Source organism: Hemitrygon akajei, chromosome 23 (assembly GCF_048418815.1).
Source record: "Hemitrygon akajei chromosome 23, sHemAka1.3, whole genome shotgun sequence".
Lineage (NCBI taxonomy): Eukaryota > Metazoa > Chordata > Chondrichthyes > Myliobatiformes > Dasyatidae > Hemitrygon > Hemitrygon akajei.
The window spans coordinates 31052095-31074888 of NC_133146.1; the positions used below are offsets into that span (position 1 = coordinate 31052095).

The 22794-nt window shown below is 39.5% G+C and overlaps 1 protein-coding gene across 2 annotated transcripts in view; it reads left to right on the top strand.

Moving 5' to 3' along the window:
* pcdh15b (protocadherin-related 15b) overlaps positions 1-22794 on the top strand; it is a 1734278-nt gene that overhangs the window by 1222774 nt on the left and 488710 nt on the right. For both annotated transcript variants that reach the window (XM_073027317.1, XM_073027316.1), the window contains exons 16-19: positions 2766-2972; positions 3627-3647; positions 7439-7573; positions 7878-8027. In XM_073027317.1, the coding sequence (XP_072883418.1) occupies positions 2766-2972; positions 3627-3647; positions 7439-7573; positions 7878-8027 (513 nt within the window). The remainder of the gene's footprint in view (positions 1-2765; positions 2973-3626; positions 3648-7438; positions 7574-7877; positions 8028-22794) is intronic.

The window sequence follows — 22794 nt, forward strand, 5'->3', positions numbered from 1 at the left end:
GCTGAAGTTTGATGCTACCAGGCGTTAGTAGGGCACATGAGGTTAAGGTATTAAAGAAAAGGGGCACTGTACTTGTTACCTGTTTAGATACTGACTTGAATGTATAACAGTAGTACTCTGTGAAGAGAAAAGCTTGTGTAGTATGTAGATTCAAAAAAAAAAAAAATTTCCTGTGTCAACCTGTTTTTAACCGCTGGTTAAAAACCTATTATGGGGGGAAGTGTTATGCCATTGGCCCCCTCCTTTGTGAAAATCGCAAGAACTCTAGTTAAGGGGGGTCAACTGACCCAAGAGGGAGACGTGCGAAAGACCACGTTCTTCCAAGACGCAGAATAAAAGTGACTTTGCCTATTGTCTCATGGAGACCACCTGAAAAGCCCTCGGGCAAAGTGGGCTGGTTGAGAGAGAGATCGCATTACCTGCAACTTGATTGACACCTGCGATCTCGTGAAGAAGTATAAAGGCGGGTCTGAGGGGAGGATCCTCAGATGCACCAAGGAAACACACGAAGGAGAAACGCTAGAATTCCTGCGACAGCGTTTTAATAGCTACAGCCGGTGGTGGGGTTCGTGTGCGTCCTTCCCTTGCCTGGGATTGGCGACTTCACCACGGAAGACGGCCTAGCTACAGGGGAAGCCACAGATGAGAGTCCATTCCCCCAACGAGACTTCCGACTACCTCCTACAGGTTGGAAAACCTGTCGGGTAAATGCTTCATGTTCTCTGTCTTTCTAACTAAACGTGCACCAACGCGACACTTCCGCCGACAACTAAGTGAAACTGCCGTGATCTAAAAGACTTTTAGCTATCCAGTGAACGATATAAAATCTACATTACCCCTAGACGACGATCGAGCTTGTGTTTTGAATGATTATTATTACACCGGTGTTTTAGATTGAGTTTTGATGATCTGAAGGTTTTGTATTAACCATACGTTTGTGCCCTTGTTGAATAAAACGGTTGAAAATAGTAGCATCCGACTCAGCTGATCCATCTATCTTTGCTGGTAAGTTACCTGGTTACGGGGTTTTCGTAACACAGCCTAGTACGGAAACACCAATGCCATTGAACAGAAAATCCTACAAGTCCTTCATGGGTAAAGCCCTCCCCACCATTGAGCACATCTAAATGAAATGTGTCATAGGAAAGCAGCATCCATCATTGGGGACCCCCACCACCTAGGACATGCTTCTTTCTCACTGCTGCCATCAGGAAGATGGTACAGGAGCCTCAGGACTCACACCACCAGGTTCAAGAACAGTTAATACCCCTCAATCATCAGGCTCTTGAACCAAAGGAAATAACTGCTTGATTGGGCTTGCCCTATCATTGACATGCTCCCACAACAAATAAACTAATTTTCAAGGACTCTTCATCTCATGTTCTTGAAATTTATTGATTATTTATTTATTATTGTTATTTCTTTCCTTTTCTATTTGCATGGTTTGTTGTCTTTTGCACACTGGTTGAATGCCAGGTTGGTGCGGTCTTTCATTGATTCTATCATGGCTATTATTGTACTTAGGATTTATTCGGTATGCCTGCAAGAAAATGAATCTTAGGGTTGTATATAGTGACATACAAACATATATATGTTTGGACTTTGGACTTTGCAATGGTGTGTTCATTTACATTAACTATCATCTTGATAGCCAATAGCAGTGCTCTATTTGCCTTTTTCTATGTCTGTAGAGTATCTGCTGTGTATGGTAGATCTCAATGATGATGCTTTTACAGCTTGAGCTTTGTTCATAACTGAAGCTCTAAGACATTTGTTTTCTTAACATTCTTGGTACAGCGTACAGCTGATGGTTGTCTCCCCTAATCTACAGCTCAACAATTTTCCTTGGATGGCCTCTGTTCTTTCTCTCAATAGCTCAATATTAGGGACATGAATTTAGTCATCTAATCTGGGAGAAAGTGACTTGTTCAGAAGTTTAGAAATCAGGAATAAGTCTTTCAACATCTGCGGCCCTGAAACACATATAAAGTGCACATAGTATTTATACAATGAATGAAAATGAAATCGGTCAGCAACTAAATTACAAATTGTTTATCCCTCAACAGCTCTGATGGTGAGATAAATGCTGTATAGGATTGTGAGGAGTTAGCTGGAGCCTTGGGGCTGGTGTTGAAGCTGCAAGCTGTTTTGTATAAGTGCAGTGAGCATTTATTGCTTATGCATGTAGACCTTCACTTGCACCATGTCTGACATGATTTGTGCCACATTTATGGCTGCACCTCATTTTAGAATTCCAAGGTTATTCACTAACCAAGGACTCTAAGCTGCCTGAATATAATTAATTAATTAGTTTATTCATTTCACATAGCAAGCTAAATCCATATTTACCTCAGATAGAATGCTTTTTGTGAACACAAGAGATTCTGCAGATACTGGAAATCCAGAGCAACTCTCAAAATGCTGAAGGAACTCAGCAGGTCAGGCAATATATATGAAAGTCATAACCGTATTTGAGTCTTGTAACATCAGCATACTTCCTGCGTTTTGTTAAGGGGGTGAATTGGCACTTAATTATACTGTTCTGGGTAAAATGTCTTTTAATCTACAGAACATTGTCACCATTACTTTTAAAAGCGTGTAAAGCATTTCACATTTTCAGCTCACCTGCCAAGTGAAGCAGAAAGTTGTTACTGCTCATTGAGACAATTTAGTATCTCACCGAAGTGTATTCTGTTAAACCTAATTTACTGACCAGTCATTCCCAGCCATGATCATTAGGATGTGATTCTTTGTTTTTCAACTAGGCAGAACAAGACAACAGACATCCACTACCAGCTTTTGCCGATTTGCATATAGAGGTTCTGGATGAAAACAACCAAGCCCCGTACTTTGAACAAACCACCTACCAAGGGTTCATCATTGAGTCTGCTCCAGTGGGAACAACTGTTTCAGATAGCTGGAATTTAACAACACCATTAAGTATTGTAGCCCTGGATAATGATGTGGAAGAGGTAAGTGCTGGAGTTGATAGTTAATGCGTTGTTCAAAATGAAGGAAACCACATTTGTGGAATAATGTAAATGTACATGACACCACTAACACTTGCTGGATTTTCATCTTAAAGCCCTCTTGATGAGATGTGAAAGGCGTACATTCTGCTGCTGCTAAGTTAACAAATTTCACGTCACCTGATTCTGGTTCCAGCTCCCCTCCGAACATGCTGAGCCTACTTCAGTTATAACACATTTTGATGGTTTTAGGATGTTGAGAATGCATACTTTTGACTCATCTTCCTGAATCTTTGCTGATTTGCGTGGGGCATCATGGTAGCGTAACAGTTAGTGTGACGCTATTACAGCTTGGGGTGTAGGAGTGCGGACTTCAATTCCAGCGTCCTCTGTGAGCTAGTTTTTACGCTCCTTCCCGTGTGTCTGTGGGTTTCCTCCGGGTTCTCCGTTTTCCTCCCATAGTCCAAATATGTAGCAGTTCATAGGTTAATTGCTCCTTTCAATTGTCCAGTAATTAGGCTACGGTTAAATCAGTGGATTGCTGGGGATGCAGTTTGAAAGGCTGAAGCACCTGTTCTGCACTGTATCGCTAAATAAAAGTAAATAAATAAATCAGTTTTCCATTTGTGTGAATTTTTCTTGTTTGTTTATTTGTAGGTGTCACCAGGTACTACTCCCGTATGTATTTAGGGTTATTATATCTGTGTGTTTGTGAGATGTTTGATGTGTCGCATGCTATTTTGCTTCCTGTCAAGATTTGTTTTCATATTTTGATTGCTAAATGAAGCATTCTGGATTCCATTTGCTGGCATTGTACATTGCACTATATTTGTCTTCCTATTCCTTCTCTCCTCTCCCCTACCCCTTGCAAGCTGCATGAATTTGTGATTTATGTGTACCTCTGTTTCCTGTGGTAATTTGCTAACATTACAAGACCTTGCTGTTTCATTAAGTAATAATGAATGAGCATTGTCCTGTAGCAGACAACCAAGGACAGGCATTTTAATTTGGCCCAGGTCAATCTCTTTCCACTAATCTTTCCCTAGTTCATGGCAGATGCTAATTATTTTTTCACTATTTATTGTAATTTACACTGGTTTTCAGTGCCATTTTTTAAAAAGCTAATAAGCAGAATATTCATGACTCAAAGAAGGATGATAATGACTGATCGAGAACATGCATGTCATGTATTTTACAGATAATGGGATAGTCACATCATTAGAAGCGTACTGACTGTTCTCATTGCCTGTGCAAATAGCCACTTTTTAAAATTGACACAGTATCTAGAATCTTGATAAGAGAATCAGGCCTTCATAACCATGCAAGGTATCATCTGAACTTAAGCTTCCTTTTGACAGATGGGATTTATCTGACAATCTCTTTTCAATATGTCATCTTTTCAAAAAGTTCTTTGGCACATTTTGTCCCAACTGTTGTCAAATTGAATATGTATGTTTACAAAAGAAAAAAATAAATAATACATTTAGAGGCAGATCAGTGCTCCAATATTTTAATTATAATTGATATGCCTATATTAGTATTTGAAATGGCGATTAAACGAATGCCTTAAAATTTGAATTTATTTTCTAAAGCAATAAACCATGCCAATGATTGTGAAGTGCACAATTTTGTTTGCTGTACTACAAATGTTATTCAAAGTTAAAAGTAAGTTCAGAATGTGTACATGTCACCATACACTACCGTGAGATTCATTTTCTTTCAGGAATTTACAGGAAAATAAAGAAATACAACAGAACTATACATAACAAAGACTGACAAACAATCAATTTGCAAAAGAGAGCTAATTGTGCAAATGCAAATAAAACTAATAATAATAATAATAATAATAATAATAAATAGTGTAAAGAGCATGTGTTGTAGAGTTCATGAAAGTGAGCCCTTAAGTTGTGGAGTCAGCTCAGTGCTGAGGTTAGTGAAGAGATCCATGCTGGTTCAGGAACCTGATGGTGGATGGTTCCTGAACCTGGTGGTGTGGGACTTAGGGCTCCTGTACCTCCTTCCTGATGGCAGCAACAAGAAGAGAGCATGGCCTGGATGGTGGGGATCCTTGATGATGGATGCTACGTCCTTGTGGCAGCGCTCCCTGTAGATGTGTTCAAGTAAACCAAGTTAGATAATATATATTGGATTTGAGAACGAGTTCAAGACCCTGAAACTGATGAAGAGTAAATTATGGATAGAATTGTAGGAGATAAAAACATTTCCCAATAGCATTGACACTTGTTGACTCCACCAAATGCACTCTTTGCCCAACTACAGATGATAGCCAAACACTAGGGTTTGCAACTACGAGTATGTGGGGTTGGCAGGAATATAGCATTGATGATGCAAGTATTTGCCACCCTCGTGTAAATCAGTACTATCCCATTGATTTCTGCTGTGATTTCCCTATACGTATTCAAATGATGAAATGTCCAGGTTTTGCTATGTGTTGTTTCAAAAGATTTGGAGCGGTGTTCCACATACTCAATTTGAAATTGAGGTGAAATTTTATAATGTAGAAAGATGAATAATGCACACTTCACATGTTAGAAATATTTCCTTTGGAATGTCAGACACTGAATGAGTGACTTGGTGTCAGTCATTCTAGATCAAGCAATTGCAATGTTTGATCATTACTGTATGGTGAATTATTGATCTTGGCTTGCTCTGTGGTATTTAGGCACCACTGTAGCGTAGCAGTTAGTGTGATGCTATTACAGCTCAGGGTGTTGGAGTTAGGAGTTAAATTCCAATACTGTCAGTAAAAAGTTACTACGTCTTCCCTGTGATCGTGTGGGTTTCCTCTGAGTGCTCTGGTTTCTCCCCACAGTCCAAAGTCATATAGGATGGTAGGTTAAATGATCATTGTAAATTGTCCTGTGAATAGGCTAAGGTTAAATAGGGAGTAGCTAGGCACTGTACTAGGCCGAAAGGGCTTGTTCAGCATGTATCTCTAAATAAGTAAGTAAATAGTTTTTTAGAACTTGCTGTTTGGTCCATTTGCTGAAGAGAGATAGATTAAAAAAAAAGGCTAGCTATGATTTCTGGTGCTGATTGCAATTCTGTGACCCTTGACAGCATGTATGGATGAGCATTCATCAGAAGAAGACAAAACTAGGCAGCAGTTTACACTTACCTTGATTGATTATTCTGCTGATTGATGCTGTTTAAACTGACGCACAAGAGCTAGCCCTTTGCAAGTACCAATTTTGAGTAGTTGCATAATTCCTCCTAAAAACAAAGTTCCACATTTGACAACAACGTAAAGACGGGTGATGGTAAGAACATTTGTGGAAACTAAATTACCTGAGTGGTTAACTCCTTTTTGAAGTTGTGCATTTAAATCAAGGATGATTCACCCTTGGCACTTCTTTCTAACTTGTTTAGATTTGGAGAGGCTAGTTTTTTGTTTTGCAAGTTTTTTTCCAAATAATTTTCTCATGTAACTTATGACACCAGTATAAGCCAATAAATAAGCAGCTTGCTAAAAAGAAAGTTAGACCAGCACCAAATCCTGCACTGGGAATTCCTAGACTAATAATATTTATCTGCCAGAACAATGTAAGTTATAGCTAATGATTGTTAAACCGTAAAGTGGCAGAGAAATTACAGCATAAATAGCGTAAGGGAGCTTCAAGGAGGTGAAGCACACTGGTATATTAGTTGCTTTATCTGGACTACTTCTGTGCAGTAAGCAAGTTCCTGAAGTGTTTATCAAGCACAGCGTTTTTTTCCCCCTCGCGGCCAATTCCCTCCCCTTTCCTCTTTTTCTCGACAGATGAAGATTAAAAACAACGACAGATGCTGGAAACCTGAACAGTGTTGCCCATTCAACAGTTCCTTAGACACTGGCTGCCATCTATTATCCTGCTAAATTGCCTGCCATTTGTGTCACATTGATTTAGTTGGCTGAGAAAATCACCATTGACAAGCAGACCAAATCTCGACCTTCAAACTTTTAAGCATCTATGTTTCTATTATTGGTGCTAATTGGATAGTCCCACTGTGAATAATATTACCTTTCTAAACCCAGACTGCAAAATCCAATTGCATGTACTGATTCAACTCCAAAATGGTGCTGTACAACTTCGGTCTGTGCACCTTGGCCAGTGAAATCATCTACTGAATCTTGTCAGACTATTGTTGGCAATGATTTGTTGAAGTCCATGAATTGGTCATGCCTAGTCCATAATCTTTAGCTTATTAAAATATCATTATGATTGCATTATCACATCAAAGTAAATGTGACACATTTGACCTTAAAAGAAACTTGTCAGATCACAACAACTCATGTAAGAACAGCTGAAAGCTTTCTACAGAAAAACCATAGGACCCCGTTGACTTTGTCAAAAGCTTATGAATAGTTAATGTTTTTGCTCTAGTATTAGCAAATCAAAAAGAATAAGTAAAAATATATTCCTAAAATTCACTATAATTCCCATTTCCTTTGTGTTTTTTTCTCAAAGACGAAAGATCCAAAGCTGCAGATCTCAGTGAACAACTTCATCACAGCTTTTATGATAACGCCTTTTGGCATAACCCGTTACCTTACTTTGCGTGAGCCAGTTGATCGGGAGCGTCAGCAAAACTACACTTTTACAGTAAGATGCACTGCTTGTTCTTTGTACCTAAATCATATCGAATAAGCAACCTGACAGAAAGTGAAAACAATTTAAATGAAAAGACAGTTAATCGGAACAGTTAGCTAACATCACTCTGCATTTTTATTTTTCATCACATTTAAATCAAAAGCTAAACTGATTTTGATGTTGAAAGTTGCCACAGCAATCTGTTTGCTATTACTTATGTACTTACAGTGGCACAACTTTCAGTAAAATGCTTTTTGCTGCTATTCTGAGTCAGAATATGAATGCTCACTAATGGATTCCTTTTTGCATCTCAAAGATGACTGCTTCTGATGGAGTTCAAGAGAGTACCTCCGTCACTGTCAATGTCATGGTGATCGATGCTAATGACAACACTCCAGTTTTTCAAAACATTTCCTACAAAGTGAATGTTTACACAGACATGAGGCCTGGAGAAACTGTAATACAGGTAATCAATATTAAACTGCTGTGTTACAAAATACAATTCATCTTATACAACTTGCAGTCATTGTTCAAATAATTTCATGGGTATTTTAAGAAAACACATTTAATGTACCCATTCGATGTTGCAAGTCTATTGTTCTAAGCCTTTTTTTTCTTGTCAAGCATAGCAGTTTCAGTGTAAATATTCAAAGACATTAGTTCATAGAATGCTGGGGTAATTACATTAGAAGTTGCATCTCTGCAACCTAGGCGAATGCAGTCAGCCCACATTGAAGTATTTGCACTTTTAAATATCTAGCACACTGGCTTACTTGCACATTGGTTTTCCTCCATCTTCTTGTGCGATGCACTGAGAGGACAAGAATGGTTGTGTGTTTCTTTAAACACAAGAAATTCTGCAGAAACTGCAAATCCAAAGTAACACACACACAAAGGAACTCAGCAGATCAGGCATGATCGGAATCCTGATGAAGGATCTAGGCCTGAAATGTCAAAATCTTTATACTTCTCCATAGTTGCTACGGGAACTGCCGATTTCCCCCAGCATTTTGTGTGTGTGTTACTGTGTGTTTCCTTTTCAGTATTGGACATCCCATTCTTTCTCTATTCCTGTAGAGTGAAAAAAAGAAGAAAAAAGTGAAGGATGGAAGTGAATAGGAACAAAAGAAAATAGTAATGAGGGACTAGAAAAAACGAGTACTCTGGTTGAGGTAGTTCATTGAGTTAAGTTGGATAATTTTTCAGTAACAAACCGTCTGCTGGAGGAACTCAGTGAGTTGGGTAGCCTCTGTGGGAGGCACAGAACTGTCAATGCTTTGGTTCAATATCCTGCATTCATGCATGAATCCTGTATGAAATACTCTAGGTTCCAGCATCTGACATTTCTTCTACCTCTACTGGAGAATTTGTGCAAGGCATTTGAGATTTTGTCAATGGTCAGATCTAAGAAGAGCTGTACCTGTGAAGCTATGCATTGTAGGCAGGCACAATTAAGCAGGAATCAAACAACATGGCTTTTTAAAATACAAGTCCATGAATGGGTAATTAAAAAGGCAACCTACAGTAATCAGTGACAGAAAAGGAGCCTAGCCATAGCCCAGTACTTTGAATATTGATATATTGCCATGTTCTATGTGCCAGGGACAGAAATACTTAATGCATGCAATGTTAAATCGTGGCAGATAGAAATGAGGTGAACAGTTGCTTATGGGGTGCATTCTTCCTTGGAGACATGTGAACAAACATTGAGTAAAGTCTTGTAAAATTGTAAGGGCCTCATCAAATCAGGAACAAGTGAACTGAAGATCTAATTATTCATTTGTGATCTGCTTCCAAAATCTGATTTGGGTAAGACATAATTGGCACTTCCTGTCCAGACAACCTTGGGTCCACCAATCCCTTGTGTGGCATATAAATTGGTTGCAACCACATTAAGATCTGTAATATAATCAGATACGCTTGGTGGAGTTGCATTATTTAGTGTGAAACTTGCTAAACAGTCTGATCCTGTGAAGAAGGTCTCAGAAAAGAAAATTCTCTTGACAAATAAGAGAAAATCTGCAGATGCTGGAAATCAAAGCAACATACACAAAATGCCGGAGGAATTATTAGGCCAGGGAGCATCTATGGAAAAGAGTAAGCAGTTGCCGCTATGGGCTGAGACCCTTCATGAGGACTATGTACCATGAGTGAGTCAATGTGACTTGACAGAATAACAGTTCAGCAGGGACTGGTTGAGGCAAAGGGCTTGTTTCTGTGTTGTAGAGCTCTATGACTCTAAGGGTATTTTATGAAATATCAAGAAAAGTAGTGTCAAGAGAATGAAGGGTCTTCCCCTGAAATGCCAACTGTTTACTCTTTTCCATAGTTGCTGCCTGACCTGCAAAATGCTCTTGACACTATTTTTCTTGATATTCCATAAAATACCATAGAGCACTACAACACAGAAACAAGCCCTTTGGCTCATCCAGTCAGTGCTGAACTGTTACTCTGTCTAGTCCCATTGAGTCACACATGGTACATAGCCCTCCATACCACTCCCATCCATGTACTTATCCAAATTTCTCTCAAATGTTGAAATCAAACCGCATCCACCGCTTCTGCTGGATGCTCAATCCACACTCTCACCACCATTTGAATGAGGAAGTTCCTCCTCAGTTACCCCTTAAATATTTCACCTTTCACCTTTAACATATGACCTCTTGTTCTAGCTTCACCCAACTTGAAACTAGCTAATCAGAGACCAGCTAGTTTTGTTTTCTGGACTTACTGTTTTGCCCATCAGAGACAGATAGGAATTTTGCGAGATGCATTGTCAAAAGTGCTGGCTTATGGAATAATGAACTTCAGACACAGTGACTGAATGTTAGGAATGATTCCCCCCCCACCACCACCAGCCACTGAGCTAATAAACTGTGTGGAAGAGAAAGTAAGTCATGTGGTTCAGATGAGGTACCAGTTGAACAAATAAAGCCATCTAAATTGCTGGGTCTTCACATAAGTAACTTATCTTCAGAATATGAACAGTGGAAAGGAACATTCAGACTCTCTTTTGAGCTACTGTAGGTGTAGTGATAAACTTGATCAGACAGAAGTTGAAATGTTATTTGTTGTTGCTGGTGGCATAGGGAGAAATTAGTACAATTGCATTGAAAATGGTTTTGATGGTTAACTATTAGTGTTCAGGAGCACGGAGAATCCTTACGTATTTTTTTAACCGACCTGAAGTTGTTAGCAGATAATTATAGTCTTCCAGCTTTGAAGACTTGCTCATCAGAGATGGGATTACTTGTGGAAATACAGCCTGGTTGAGGAGGTATTGTTAACCCCAGACAATACATACCGATGAGCAAATGAGCAAACCAGATGGGCCAGCAGAAGAAGATTTGAGGTAACAGGCAGAATACAGAAAATACAGACAGAGTAGGGAAAGTACAGGCAAAACATGTTGCTCAGCCACATGTGGCCGAAACAATAATGCTCTGATTACAAGAAACAGAGAATGAGGATTCAAAAATAATTTCCGTGAACTGTGCACAATGAAGGAAACATTGAATGTCCATGAAAAGGAGACGACGGAGGATGGAGGGAGAGACAAGGTAGATTCAGCATGCTATTTGAAGACGATGTAACTGGTGCCAGGCTCTGTGAAGAGAGAGCTCAGGAACTATAACATGTTAGGATGAGCTCTGTGCAGTGAAAATTACAACTGAGAAGGTGCCCAGGAAACTTAATGGTCTGAGGGTGGATAAATCTGGAACTGATGGAATCCACCCTCGGGTTCTGAAGAAAGTAGCTGGAGAGATTATGAAGGCATTAACAGTGATATTTCAAGAATCGATAGATTCTGGTATTGTACTGGATGACTAGAAAATTGCAAATGTTACGCCGCCAGTTAAGAAGGGAGGGAGGGAGGAAAAAGGAAACTATAGACCTGTTAGCCTGACATCATTGGTTGGGAAGTTGTTAGAGTCGATTGTTAAGGATGAGATTATGGAATACCTGGAGGCACGTGACAGTATAGGCCAAAACCAGCATGGTTTCCTGAAAGGAAAATCCTGCCGGACTAAGCTACTGCAATTTTTTTGAGGAAATTACAAGCAGGATAGACAAAGGAGATGCAGTAGATGTGCTGTACTTGGATTTTCAGAAGGCCTTTGACAAGGTGCCACACATGAGGCTGCTTAGCAAGATAAGATCCCATGGAATTACAGGGGAGCTACTAGCATGGGTGGGGCATTGGCTGTTCGGCAGAAAACCAAGAGTGGGAATAAAGGGATCCTATTCTGGCTGGCTACTGGTTACCAGTGGAGTTCCACAGGAGTCGATGTTGGGACTGCTGCTTTTTACAATGTATGTCAATGATTTGGACCATGGGATTAATGGATTTGTGACTAAATTTGCCGATGATACAAGGATAGATGGAGAAGCAGGTAGTGTTGAGGAAACAGAGAACCTGCAGAGAGACTCAGATAGTTTAGGGGAATGGGCAAAGAAGTGGCAAATGAAATACATTATTGAAAAGTGTATGATCATGCACTTTGGAAGTAAACAGGAAGACTATTATATAGATGGGGAGAGAATTCAAAATGCAAAGGCACTTGGGAGTCCATGTGCAGGATACCCTAAAGTTTAACTTCCAGGTTGAGTCAGTGGTGAAGGCGGCAAATGCATTTCTAGAGGTATAGAATATAAGAGCAGGGATGTGATGTTGAGGCTCTATAAGGCACTAGTGAAACCACAGTTAGTGTCTTGTGTGCAGTTTTGGGCTTCTTATTTTAGAAAGGATATACTGACATTGGAGAGGTTCAGAGAAGATTCATGAGAATGATTCCAGGAATGAAAGTGTTACCGCATGAGAAACGTCTGGCAGCTCTTGGGCTGTATTCCCTGGAGTTCAGGAGAATGAGGGGGGATATCATAGAAACATTCCAAATGTTAAAAGGCCTGAACAGATTAGATATGGCAAAGTTATTTCCCATGGTAGTGAAGTCTAGGACAAGAGGGCATGACTTCAGGATTGAAGGACGTCCATTTAGAACAGAGATGAGGAGAAACTACTTTAGTCAGAGGGTGGTAAATCTGTGAAATTTGTTGCCGCGAGCGGCTGTGGAGGCCAAGTCATTGGGCGCATTTAAGGCGGAGAGAGATTGGTTCTCAAACGGTATGGGGAGAAGGCAGGTGAGTGGGGATGACTGGAAGAATTGGATCAGCCCATGTTTCCATGGCGGAGGAGATTCGATGGGCCAAATGGACTACTTCTGCTCCTATATCTTGTAGTCTTATGGTCTTAACAGTCTATCACCCCTCTGTATCTGCAAGACTTTGTTCGAAAATAATGATAGAGACTGGACAGTTATTTTGGATCTTTGATTTTATTTTCCTATTTCTGTTTTTTCAAACTTAAATGAGGGATATCATAAGAGTAGCATTTGTGACATGATTTGGTAGAATTATACTGTACTATGTTGTTGCAACATTGTTTAGTTTGAAACCTGTTGGAATGTAAGGAAAATGCTGGCTTACCACAGTAAACCTTTCTTTTATTTAAGAAAGAAGAGTGGTTGTTTGAAATGCTGACTATTTTGCAGTATCTTGGAGATAAAGGTACTGCAACACTTTCTATAGCAATTCCAAAGTGCATCCTAGGAGGAATGTCATTGACTGTCACATACATTAAATGGAGGAGGAACTCAGCAGGTCAGGCAGCATCTATGGTGAAGAATAAACAATTGATGTTTTGGGCAGAAACCCTGCATCAGGACCCGATCTGCTGAGTTCCTCTAGCGTTTTACTCTTGACTCCCAGCATCTACAGAATCTCTTTTGCTTATGTTATTTATTGTGTTGGTCTTGCTGCAGTTTTGGCCTTGGGGCAAGGCTGTCTGCAAGCAAAAACCTTTGTGAAAACTGATATCAGATAATTTCCTCCTTCCTTTCCACACTGTGTAGCAGGAATCTTTCATTATCTTTCAAAGGAACTGAAGTTATATTTAAACTTGGTGTCACCCTTACACATAACAGCCAAAGGGTAGTGATACTGCTGCAACTGGATGACAGTCCATTAATATACATTTGGCTGAGACATGATGATCTTCTTCTGGAAAATTGTCAACTCCTGAAGGTTCCTCTTCCTATTCAAGTTTTAGAAACATAGAAGGGCAACCATTTCACTTTGCTTTGCAGAGGAGAACATAATCTTCTCAAAGGAGATGTGCAGGTCATGTTTTTATTTAATCATATGGAAAGTGGTAGATGCCTGGATTTTGCTGCCAGGGATGGTGGTGGAGGTAGATATAACAGAGGTGTTTAGGAGGCTCTTAGAGAGGCACATGAATATGCAGAGAATGGAAAGATATAAACCATGTACAGGCAAAAGAGATTAGTGTAATTAGGCATCATTAGCTTAATTAGTTCGGCATAACATCATAGGGCAAAGGGTCTGTTCCTCTGCTCCACTCTTCCATGTTCTAATCCATTAAAAAGATATGCTTAAAGCCGTCTGCAATTCATCACTTGTCTGGACAAGATTACCAGAGACTGGGTTTTGGCAGAGACAATTGGGAGTAAAGATGAAAACGCGATGATGGTGACCAGCAGTGATTGTAGTTTAACCTTTAGAGAATCCTCCTGCTTCTATATTTAAATTTAGCATATTATAGATTCTAATCAACACACTCAAAATGCTGGAGGAACTCAGAAGGTCGGGCAGCATCTGTGGAGAAAAGTAAACGGTCAACATTTCTAGCCAAGACTTTTCCTCAGGACTGCTACGAATAGATACTAATCTCATTGACTCTGGACTGAAGATTGACTGTTAGGGTGACGGTGCCATGTTTGTTCCAGGCAACCCAATATTGCAGAGATGGCTTCAAATAGACATCCTTCTTACCTGAAGACACAAAGCTTGTAAAGCCTCTGAAGGGCGAGTTGTGAATGTCCTTACTGTTGCCATGGGTAGGAGGAGTATTCCTGGCATGTAATGACTATGCACATTCTTCCTAGCTAAGGAGGCCGTATAGCTTGTAAAGAATGGAGGCAGCATACTCCGTGATTCTGGAACTAATTCACTGTTCCCTTCAGTATGTCATTATAATGAATTTGCTTTATTAAGTCAGTTTGGTGTTAATAATTTACACATTGTATGAGTATCAACTTTTTTGAGCTCCATGATGCTGACAAGCTTTTGTGCTTAATTTATCACTGGTCATTACTGCTCCTTTTTCAATCATAATTTTGATTAAGGCTCAGGGTTTATACTAGTGTTTTGAATGAAGTCAATATGCATAGCATCAAAATATACTTTATAGAAAATTCAGATGTAATCTTTGTACAATAAAGTATAATATATGCTTAACCACAGGAGATGAAGTATATATAATTTATGTTGAAAGTGAAAATTGATTCTGAGCCATGGAAAATGACAAGATGGCATCTTACTGAAAGCTTGTGACGGGTAAATCTTAACAACTATCTTAAAAGAAAAAAACTGGAAGTTGACAAAGATGTTAAAGAAGAGAATTTCACTGCATTCAAGCATTGTATTGATTAAAACTGAGAATTCATAAGAGGGCAGAATTTGAAAAGAGGGGAGACAGGAGGCCATTAAGCATTTTGAAAACAGTATTATTGCTTAGCTGGAACCATAAGTATATATTTTAAGGGAATCAACAGATATAGGGGTGATGCAGGAAAAAAACTTTGAGGTAGATCAGCCATGATTTTGATGAATGATGGCGCTTGTTTCATAGGCCAAAAGTCCTATTTCTGCTCCTAGTGCTTACAGTCTTATTTTATGGATCTGACTGTTTAGCTTTTTGTAATATACCAAGAATGTGTAAGCATTTTTAAATTTAAGCCATTATAAATATCTGTGGAACATTAGATATGTCAATACAGTTGAATACAGTGTCACTCGTTATTAGTCCTCTAAATTATTATTATTCCAGAGCTGAGTGCAACAGCGTACCATATTTTTATATGTGAACTGACCTGTGAGAAACATCTGTGTTGTATTCCATCTCAATCTTTCCTGGAGTGAAATCATTTGGTTTTGTGAGTCTAGTGAGTTTAAAGTATTTTTGCCTCCGATTAATTTTGCCAGTCCAATGCCCCATGAATTCTTTGATTTGGTTGACGTTTAACATGTTTAAAACATTATCTGGAATTCACAATTTTATATATATACAAATGTCTCTTGATCTTTTTTTTTTTGCAATATTCCCTTTGATTTCTTGTTATCAACTGAAATAAAAGAAAATTAGTATTAATAATAGAATTTGTGCTAAGGCAATCGACCAAACGATTTAATTTTGTGTTAAAGCAGTTTGTATCTGCAAAATGATCTCCTGGCATGTTGGTAATAATTTTGACAGTTTTCTACCAAAAAAGAATTCAAAATAAAGTCCAGTTCAAGTTCAAGTGTATTGTTATTCAACCATACATATGTATACAGCAAAACAAAACCTTGTTCCTCTGGCGCCAAAGTGCAAAACCCACTACATATAGTCACAAACAATCACAAAATAATATTACCATAAGTCCCCGAGTGGCATGGCCTGAAGTTTGACAGGTAGATGTAAAGTGCGAGTTACATGTTTATGTAAGACAGTATAATGTTGCTACCAGTTTTCCTGCTTTGATCTATAATGCATTTTATTAACTTAAAATTACTATCTCTTCTTCTCTTTACATATCTTTTATAAGCTTTCATAGTTGCTTTTATATTTCTCATGAGATTAATTTGTATTTACTTACCTGTTGTTTATCAGTTTTTTTGGTTCTTATTTGATGAAATCTGAATGTTTATTTATTTACTGAGGTACAGCATGGAATAGGCCCTTCTGGCCCTCTGAGCTGCACCGCCCATCAATCCCCGATTTAAATCTAGCCTAATCATAGGACCATTTACAATGATCAATTAATCTATCAGCTGTATGTCTTTGGAGTGTAGGAAGAAACTGGAGCACTGGGAGGGAACCCATGTGGTAATGGGGAGGACGTACAAACTCCTTATAGGCAGCGGTGGGAATTGAATCTGGGTCACCTCTACTGTAAAGTGTTATGTTAACCACAATGCTACCAGGCCATCCCAATGTGATAAACATTTTTCTTTAATCTCAGGATATGACGTGTAAAGTTCGAAGTAAATTTTTTATCAAAGTGCATATATGTCACCATATACAAGCCTAAGTTTCATTTTCCAGTGATTTATTTAACCTCATGTTAGTCATTGCTGAACCACTCTTCCTGCTGGGTTTCTGTGACTTAATGGATCGATCATTCACAAATTATGTATTAATTACTTACATCTTAGCCATTGCTTGTTCACTATCAAATGTTATTTCCCAGTCTCCCAGAGCTAATTCAAACCATTGTAACTTGTTTTGTTTCAATTTAAATTTCTCATTTTTGATTGAATTGAAACACTTGCATGAGTCTGCAGGGCCTCGATTTACATGATACTCTACAACTTACAATATAAAGTTGTATAAATAATACAAAATATGATATTACAAATTATAAGGTATGGTGTAAATCAAAGCATTACATTCTCATGATGACCTTTTCCTAAAGGCCTCTTAACCCTTTCCCATTGAATAATACTAAATCTTAAATGGTCTGTTCCCTCACTAGCTCCTCAGCTTCCTGATCTATAAGCTACCTTCTAATGTGAATTTATCCTCCACACATATGCTGCTAATTTTACTTGTCTAGTCTACATGAAGGTCAAAGTCTTCAGGATTAATGTGTTACTGTTGTTTATAAGTCTCTAATCTCTTGATTTACACTATATCCTTGAATATCACTACAGTTTGAGTGCCATTTGTGAACTTCCACCAATGTTTCTGTCACTGCCTGCTTTTCATTTCCACCCAAACTGACTCTGTTTCTTGATATTCTAGCCTAAGATTCATTGCTTCTTTTATCTTTATTCCATTCTTTATTCCCATTGTGACCCCTCTTCCATTTCTATTTTGTCTGTCTCTTCTATGTGTTCAATGTCATTGAACATTTTTTCCTCAATCTTGGTTTGCAACAACTATAAGATTTTACTTGTTTATTTGAGTTTAGTTCATTTACAGGGGTTGGTTCAAATTCTGTGAGCAGTCAAATTTTAAAAAAGTAAAATTTTATCCTCTTACTATTTTTTCTGTGCTGTTTCCAATTTCAAGGATTTTTTTTGTATATTACACTATGCTTCTTTGGAACAACCTCTGGTTATGAATAAACTCTTCTTTGGCTTCCAGCCAGGTACAGGTGTCGATTTTAACTGATGTTTCGATGGCAAACTCTGCCATCTTCATCCGGGATGATCCCTGGGCATATTTAGTCCAGTGGTATTTATAGCCCCATCATCTGGCCCCCCGATTGGTTAGATCTCATCCAATCAGGTTTCCACTGTCCCAACTTGTTTACAATTGAATTCCTGTTCTTACTTAGAGCAAGATCTTTGTGTTTGTTAAAATTCTTTTCCTCTAATTTTATTTCGATGGCTTCCTTCACCAGGCAGTCACAAAAGCCATTGGCGTGGCACAGTAGTTTTGTGCCATCAAAGTTGATCAAATCCGCCCGTCAAATCCTATATTTCCACAGTTTCTCAAAGGATCACCAGAATCCTGAATAAATACCAGCTTTATACCACCCACAAACCCATATGGAATCTCAAATCACAACTTATGTTGGTCAAAGATGACTTGGGAATCAGGACAGCTGCATTTACAGGATTCCCTCTGAATGCAGAGCAACATATATCGGCTAGATGGGCACGCAGTGGAAACCTCCATCAAGGAGGACAGGAGGTGTATCCGTTTGGGTTACCTGGAGAAATTGGTGGTAGCAGAACATTGCATTCGCAATGGCCATAGGATTAACTTCATCGGCACAAAATTACTGTGCCAAGCCAATGGCTTTTGAGACCACCCGAGGAAGGAAGCCATTGAAATAAAACTAGAGGAAAAGAATTTTAACAAAGATGGTCTTGCTCTAAGTAAGTACCGGAATTTGATTATAAACAAGGTGAGATAGCAGAAACCTGAACGGATGAAGACTAAGCAATCAGGAAGGATGAGCAACAGGCGTATAAATACCACTGGACTAGACATGCCCAGACATCATCCCTGATGTAATGGTAGAGCTTGTTACTGAAATGTCAGTTAAAATCAATACCTGTACCAGCTAGAAGCCTGAAAAAAGTTTATTCAACATTGATGCCAGGGAAGCACGAGATCCTTTTTTTGTAGCCTCTGTTTATCATGATCCATTTTGATACTTTGCAAAATATTTTGTTTCTTCCTCCTGGCAGTTAATCTGATCAACCATTCTAGTTAGCACCCCACCCTCTCTATCGATTACCCCCATCGCTGCACTGCATTGTAAACACTTTAAATCACTTTTCATAATGCTGTTTACACTGCAAGTACATTGTGTTATTTATGTATTTGAGTATATTGTATTCCATATTCCTACTCTAAATATTTTTATATTGTTCTTTATTCTCTATAATTGTTGAATTTTTTTATTGCATGTCATGCCCTAACCATGCGCCACAATATATTCCAAATACATGTAAATATATATGGCGAATAAAGTAGATTCATCATCTTTGATTATTGCCTAATTCTTTTTTATTTAGCACTTTAAATTTTTCCACACCAGAACCTTTATCCAGATCATTTTGTTTGAAGCTTTATCGACAATATGTTAAACATAAGACACACGTTGTTACGCTTCCTTCACCATTGATGTTGCCTTTCTGCATCTTATCCATTTCCCAGACATCCACCCTCACCCAGTCTTCTGCCACCTTTATGTGGATACAGTTCCTCTTGTCCTAACTTACCACCTTATGAGCCTCCACACCCATCATATCATTCCCCAAAACTTCTGCTATCTTCAATGGGTTCCTACCACCTAGCAGATCTTTACTTTACCCCACCCCACTATCCACTTTCCACAGGGATCCCTCTCTCTGTGATTCTCTTATCCATTCATCCCTCCCCATTAGTCTCCCTCCAGGCACTTATTCCTGTAAGCAGAAGTACTACACCTGTCCATTCGCCGCCTTCCTCACCTAACTTCATGGCCCCAGTCCTTCCAAGTGAGGCAACAATTGACCTGAAAATCCTCTATGTCCAGTGCTCCTAATGGGGCCTACTTTACATTGGTGTGACCCGACGTAGATTCAGGGACCGCTTTGTTGAGCATCTTTGCTCCATATGCAACAAGCAAGATTTCATGGTGGCCAGCCACTTTAATTTCAATCTCCACTTCACTTCTAACGTGTCATTTTGTGGCTGCCTCTAATACCATGCTGAGGCCACTCTCAGGTTGATGGAGCAACACCTCATATTTCATCTGGGTACCCTCCAACCTGATGACAGGAACATCGATTTTTCTAACTCTCTCTAATTTTCCCCCCTCCCCTTCCCTCTTTTTACATTCCCCAATCTGGCTTTCCTCTTACCTATTCTCCTCACCCTGCTTATCACCTCCCCCCTTTTGCCCCTCCCCTTCCCTTTCTTCCATGGTCCACTGTCCTCTCCTATCAGACTCATTCTTCTTCAGCTCTTAACCTTTTCCACCTATCACCTCCCAGTTTCTCAACCCCCCCTCCCCCATCCACTTAGTTTCAGCTATCACCTTCTGACGTATTCCTTTCTCTTTCAACGCGTTCTTATTCTGGCTTCTTCCTCCTTCTTTTCCAATACTGACGAATGGTCTCGGCCCGAAATATCAGCTGCTTATTCCTTTCCATAGATGCTGCCTGACCTGCAGAGTTCCTCCAGAATTTTGTATGTGTTATCTAACATTTTGTTACTTGAGTGATAATGACACTAGTTTCAACCACATTCAAATGTAGCCCCTTGCCAACAGAATAGCTATCTCTTTTCCCATTGGTGGTACCAGTGCTCTTGGAAACACATTTGCTGCTCGTCAGTATATATGTTTGTGTGATTGGGTGGAGTGAGGGTGGGACTGGGAGAAGGATACTAGCAGCAGCCAGCTAAGGGCTTATGGGTAAGAACTCCAGCTCATATCTCTGTAGGAGATTGGATTCAGGCAGAATTGGAACAGACAGCACATCAGGGGACAGGAGAAATCCCCTGGCTCTTAGGTTAAAGGGTTTTGGATCAAGGTGTATTTGGTGGAGGAGAGAAGGAGGGATTGAATGCTCAAAGATGCAGATATCTACTTAGCTTGGAAAACTGGTTGAAAGAAAGCTGTTTTGCTGGTAGTGCCCAACCACGTGAGCCACTGTACAAAGTTCCTGCTGCAACCCTTAGAGAATCAGGGTGGTCAGCTATGTGTGGAGCCGAGGGAGATGGGAGAGATTTTGAACGATTTCTTCTCTTCGGTATTCACTAAGGAGAAGGATATTGAATGGTGTAAGGTGTGGGAAACAAGTAAGGAAGTTATGGAACCTATGACAATTAAAGAGGTGGAAGTACTGGCGCTTTTAAGAAATTTAAAAGTGGATAAATCTCCGGGTCCTGACCGGATATTCCCCAGGACCTTGAGGGAAGTTTGTGTAGAGATAGCAGGAGCTCTGACGGAGATCTTTCAGATGTCATTAGAAACGGGGATTGTGCCGGAGGATTGGCGTATTGCTCATGTGGTTCCATTGTTTAAAAAGGGTTCTAGAAGTAAGCCTGGCAATTATAGACCTGTCAGTTTGACATCAGTGGTGGGTAAATTAATGGAAAGTATTCTTAGAGATAGTATTTATAATTATCTGGATAGACAGGATCTGATTAGGAGTAGCCAGCATGGATTTGTGCGTGGAAGGTCATGTTTGACAAACCTTATTGAATTTTTTGAAGTAGTTACGAGGAATGTTGACGAGGGTAAGGCAGTGGATGTAGTCTATATGGACTTCAGCAAGGCCTTTGGCAAAGTTCCACATGGAAGGTTAGTTAAGAAGGTTCAGTCGTTAGGTATTAATGCTGGAGTAATAAAATGGATTCAACAGTGGCTAGATGGGAGATGCCAGAGAGTAGTGGTGGATAATTGTTTATCGGGATGGAGGCCGGTGACTAGCGGGGTGCCTCAGGGATCTGTTTTGGGCCCAATGTTGTTTGTAATATACATAAATGATCTGGATGATGGGGTGGTAAATTGGATTAGTAAGTATGCTGATGATACTAAGGTAGGAGGTGTTGTGGATAATGAGGTGGGTTTTCAAAGCTTGCAGGGAGATTTATGCCGGTTAGAAGAATGGGCTGAACGTTGGCAGATGGAGTTTAATGCTGAGAAGTGTGAGGTTCTACATTTTGGCAGGAATAATCCAAATAGAACATACAGGGTAAATGGTAGGGCATTGAGGAATGCAGTGGAACAGAGAGATCTAGGAATAACAGTGCATAGTTCCCTGAAGGTGGAGTCTCATGTAGATAGGGTGGTGAAGAAGGCTTTTGGAACGCTGGCCTTTATAAATCAGAGCATTGAGTACAGAAGTTGGGATGTAATGTTAAAATTGTACAAGGCATTGGTAAGGCCAAATTTGGAATATTGTGTACAGTTCTGGTCACCGAATTATAGGAAAGATATCAATAAATTAGAGAGAGTGCAGAGACGATTTACTAGGATGTTACCTGGGTTTCAGCACTTAAGTTACAGAGAAAGGTTGAACAAGTTAGGTCTCTATTCATTGGAGCGTAGAAGGTTGAGGGGGGATTTGATCGAGGTATTTAAAATGTTGAGAGGGATAGATAGAGTTGACGTGAATAGGCTGTTTCCATTGAGAGTAGGGGAGATTCAAACGAGAGGACATGATTTGAGAGTTAGGGGGCAAAAGTTTAAGGGAAACACGAGGGGGTATTTCTTTACTCAGAGAGTGATGGCTGTGTGGAATGAGCTTCCTGTAGAAGTAGTAGAGGCCAGTTCAGTTGTGTCATTTAAGGTAAAATTGGATAGGTATATGGATAGGAAAGGAGTGGAGGGTTATGGGCTGAGTGCGGGTAGGTGGGACTAGGTGAGATTAAGAGTTCGGCACGGACTAGGAGGGCCGGAATGGCCTGTTTCCGTGCTGTGATTGTTATATGGTTATATGGTTATAAAAGAAGCACTGTGTGAAGAGTGATGTTCTCCTGGTTGCCCCTGGGTTGAGCTACCAGAAAAATAATTGTTTACTTTCTTTCTCTCCCTCACTACCATTTCTCCTGTGTTGGTTATTTACTTAATATGATGGGGGGTTTTTTGCTTTACATATCCAATGAAGCTTTTACAGTTCTTCAGTTGTTTAGTGGTTCAGTTTAATATCAGAGAATGTAT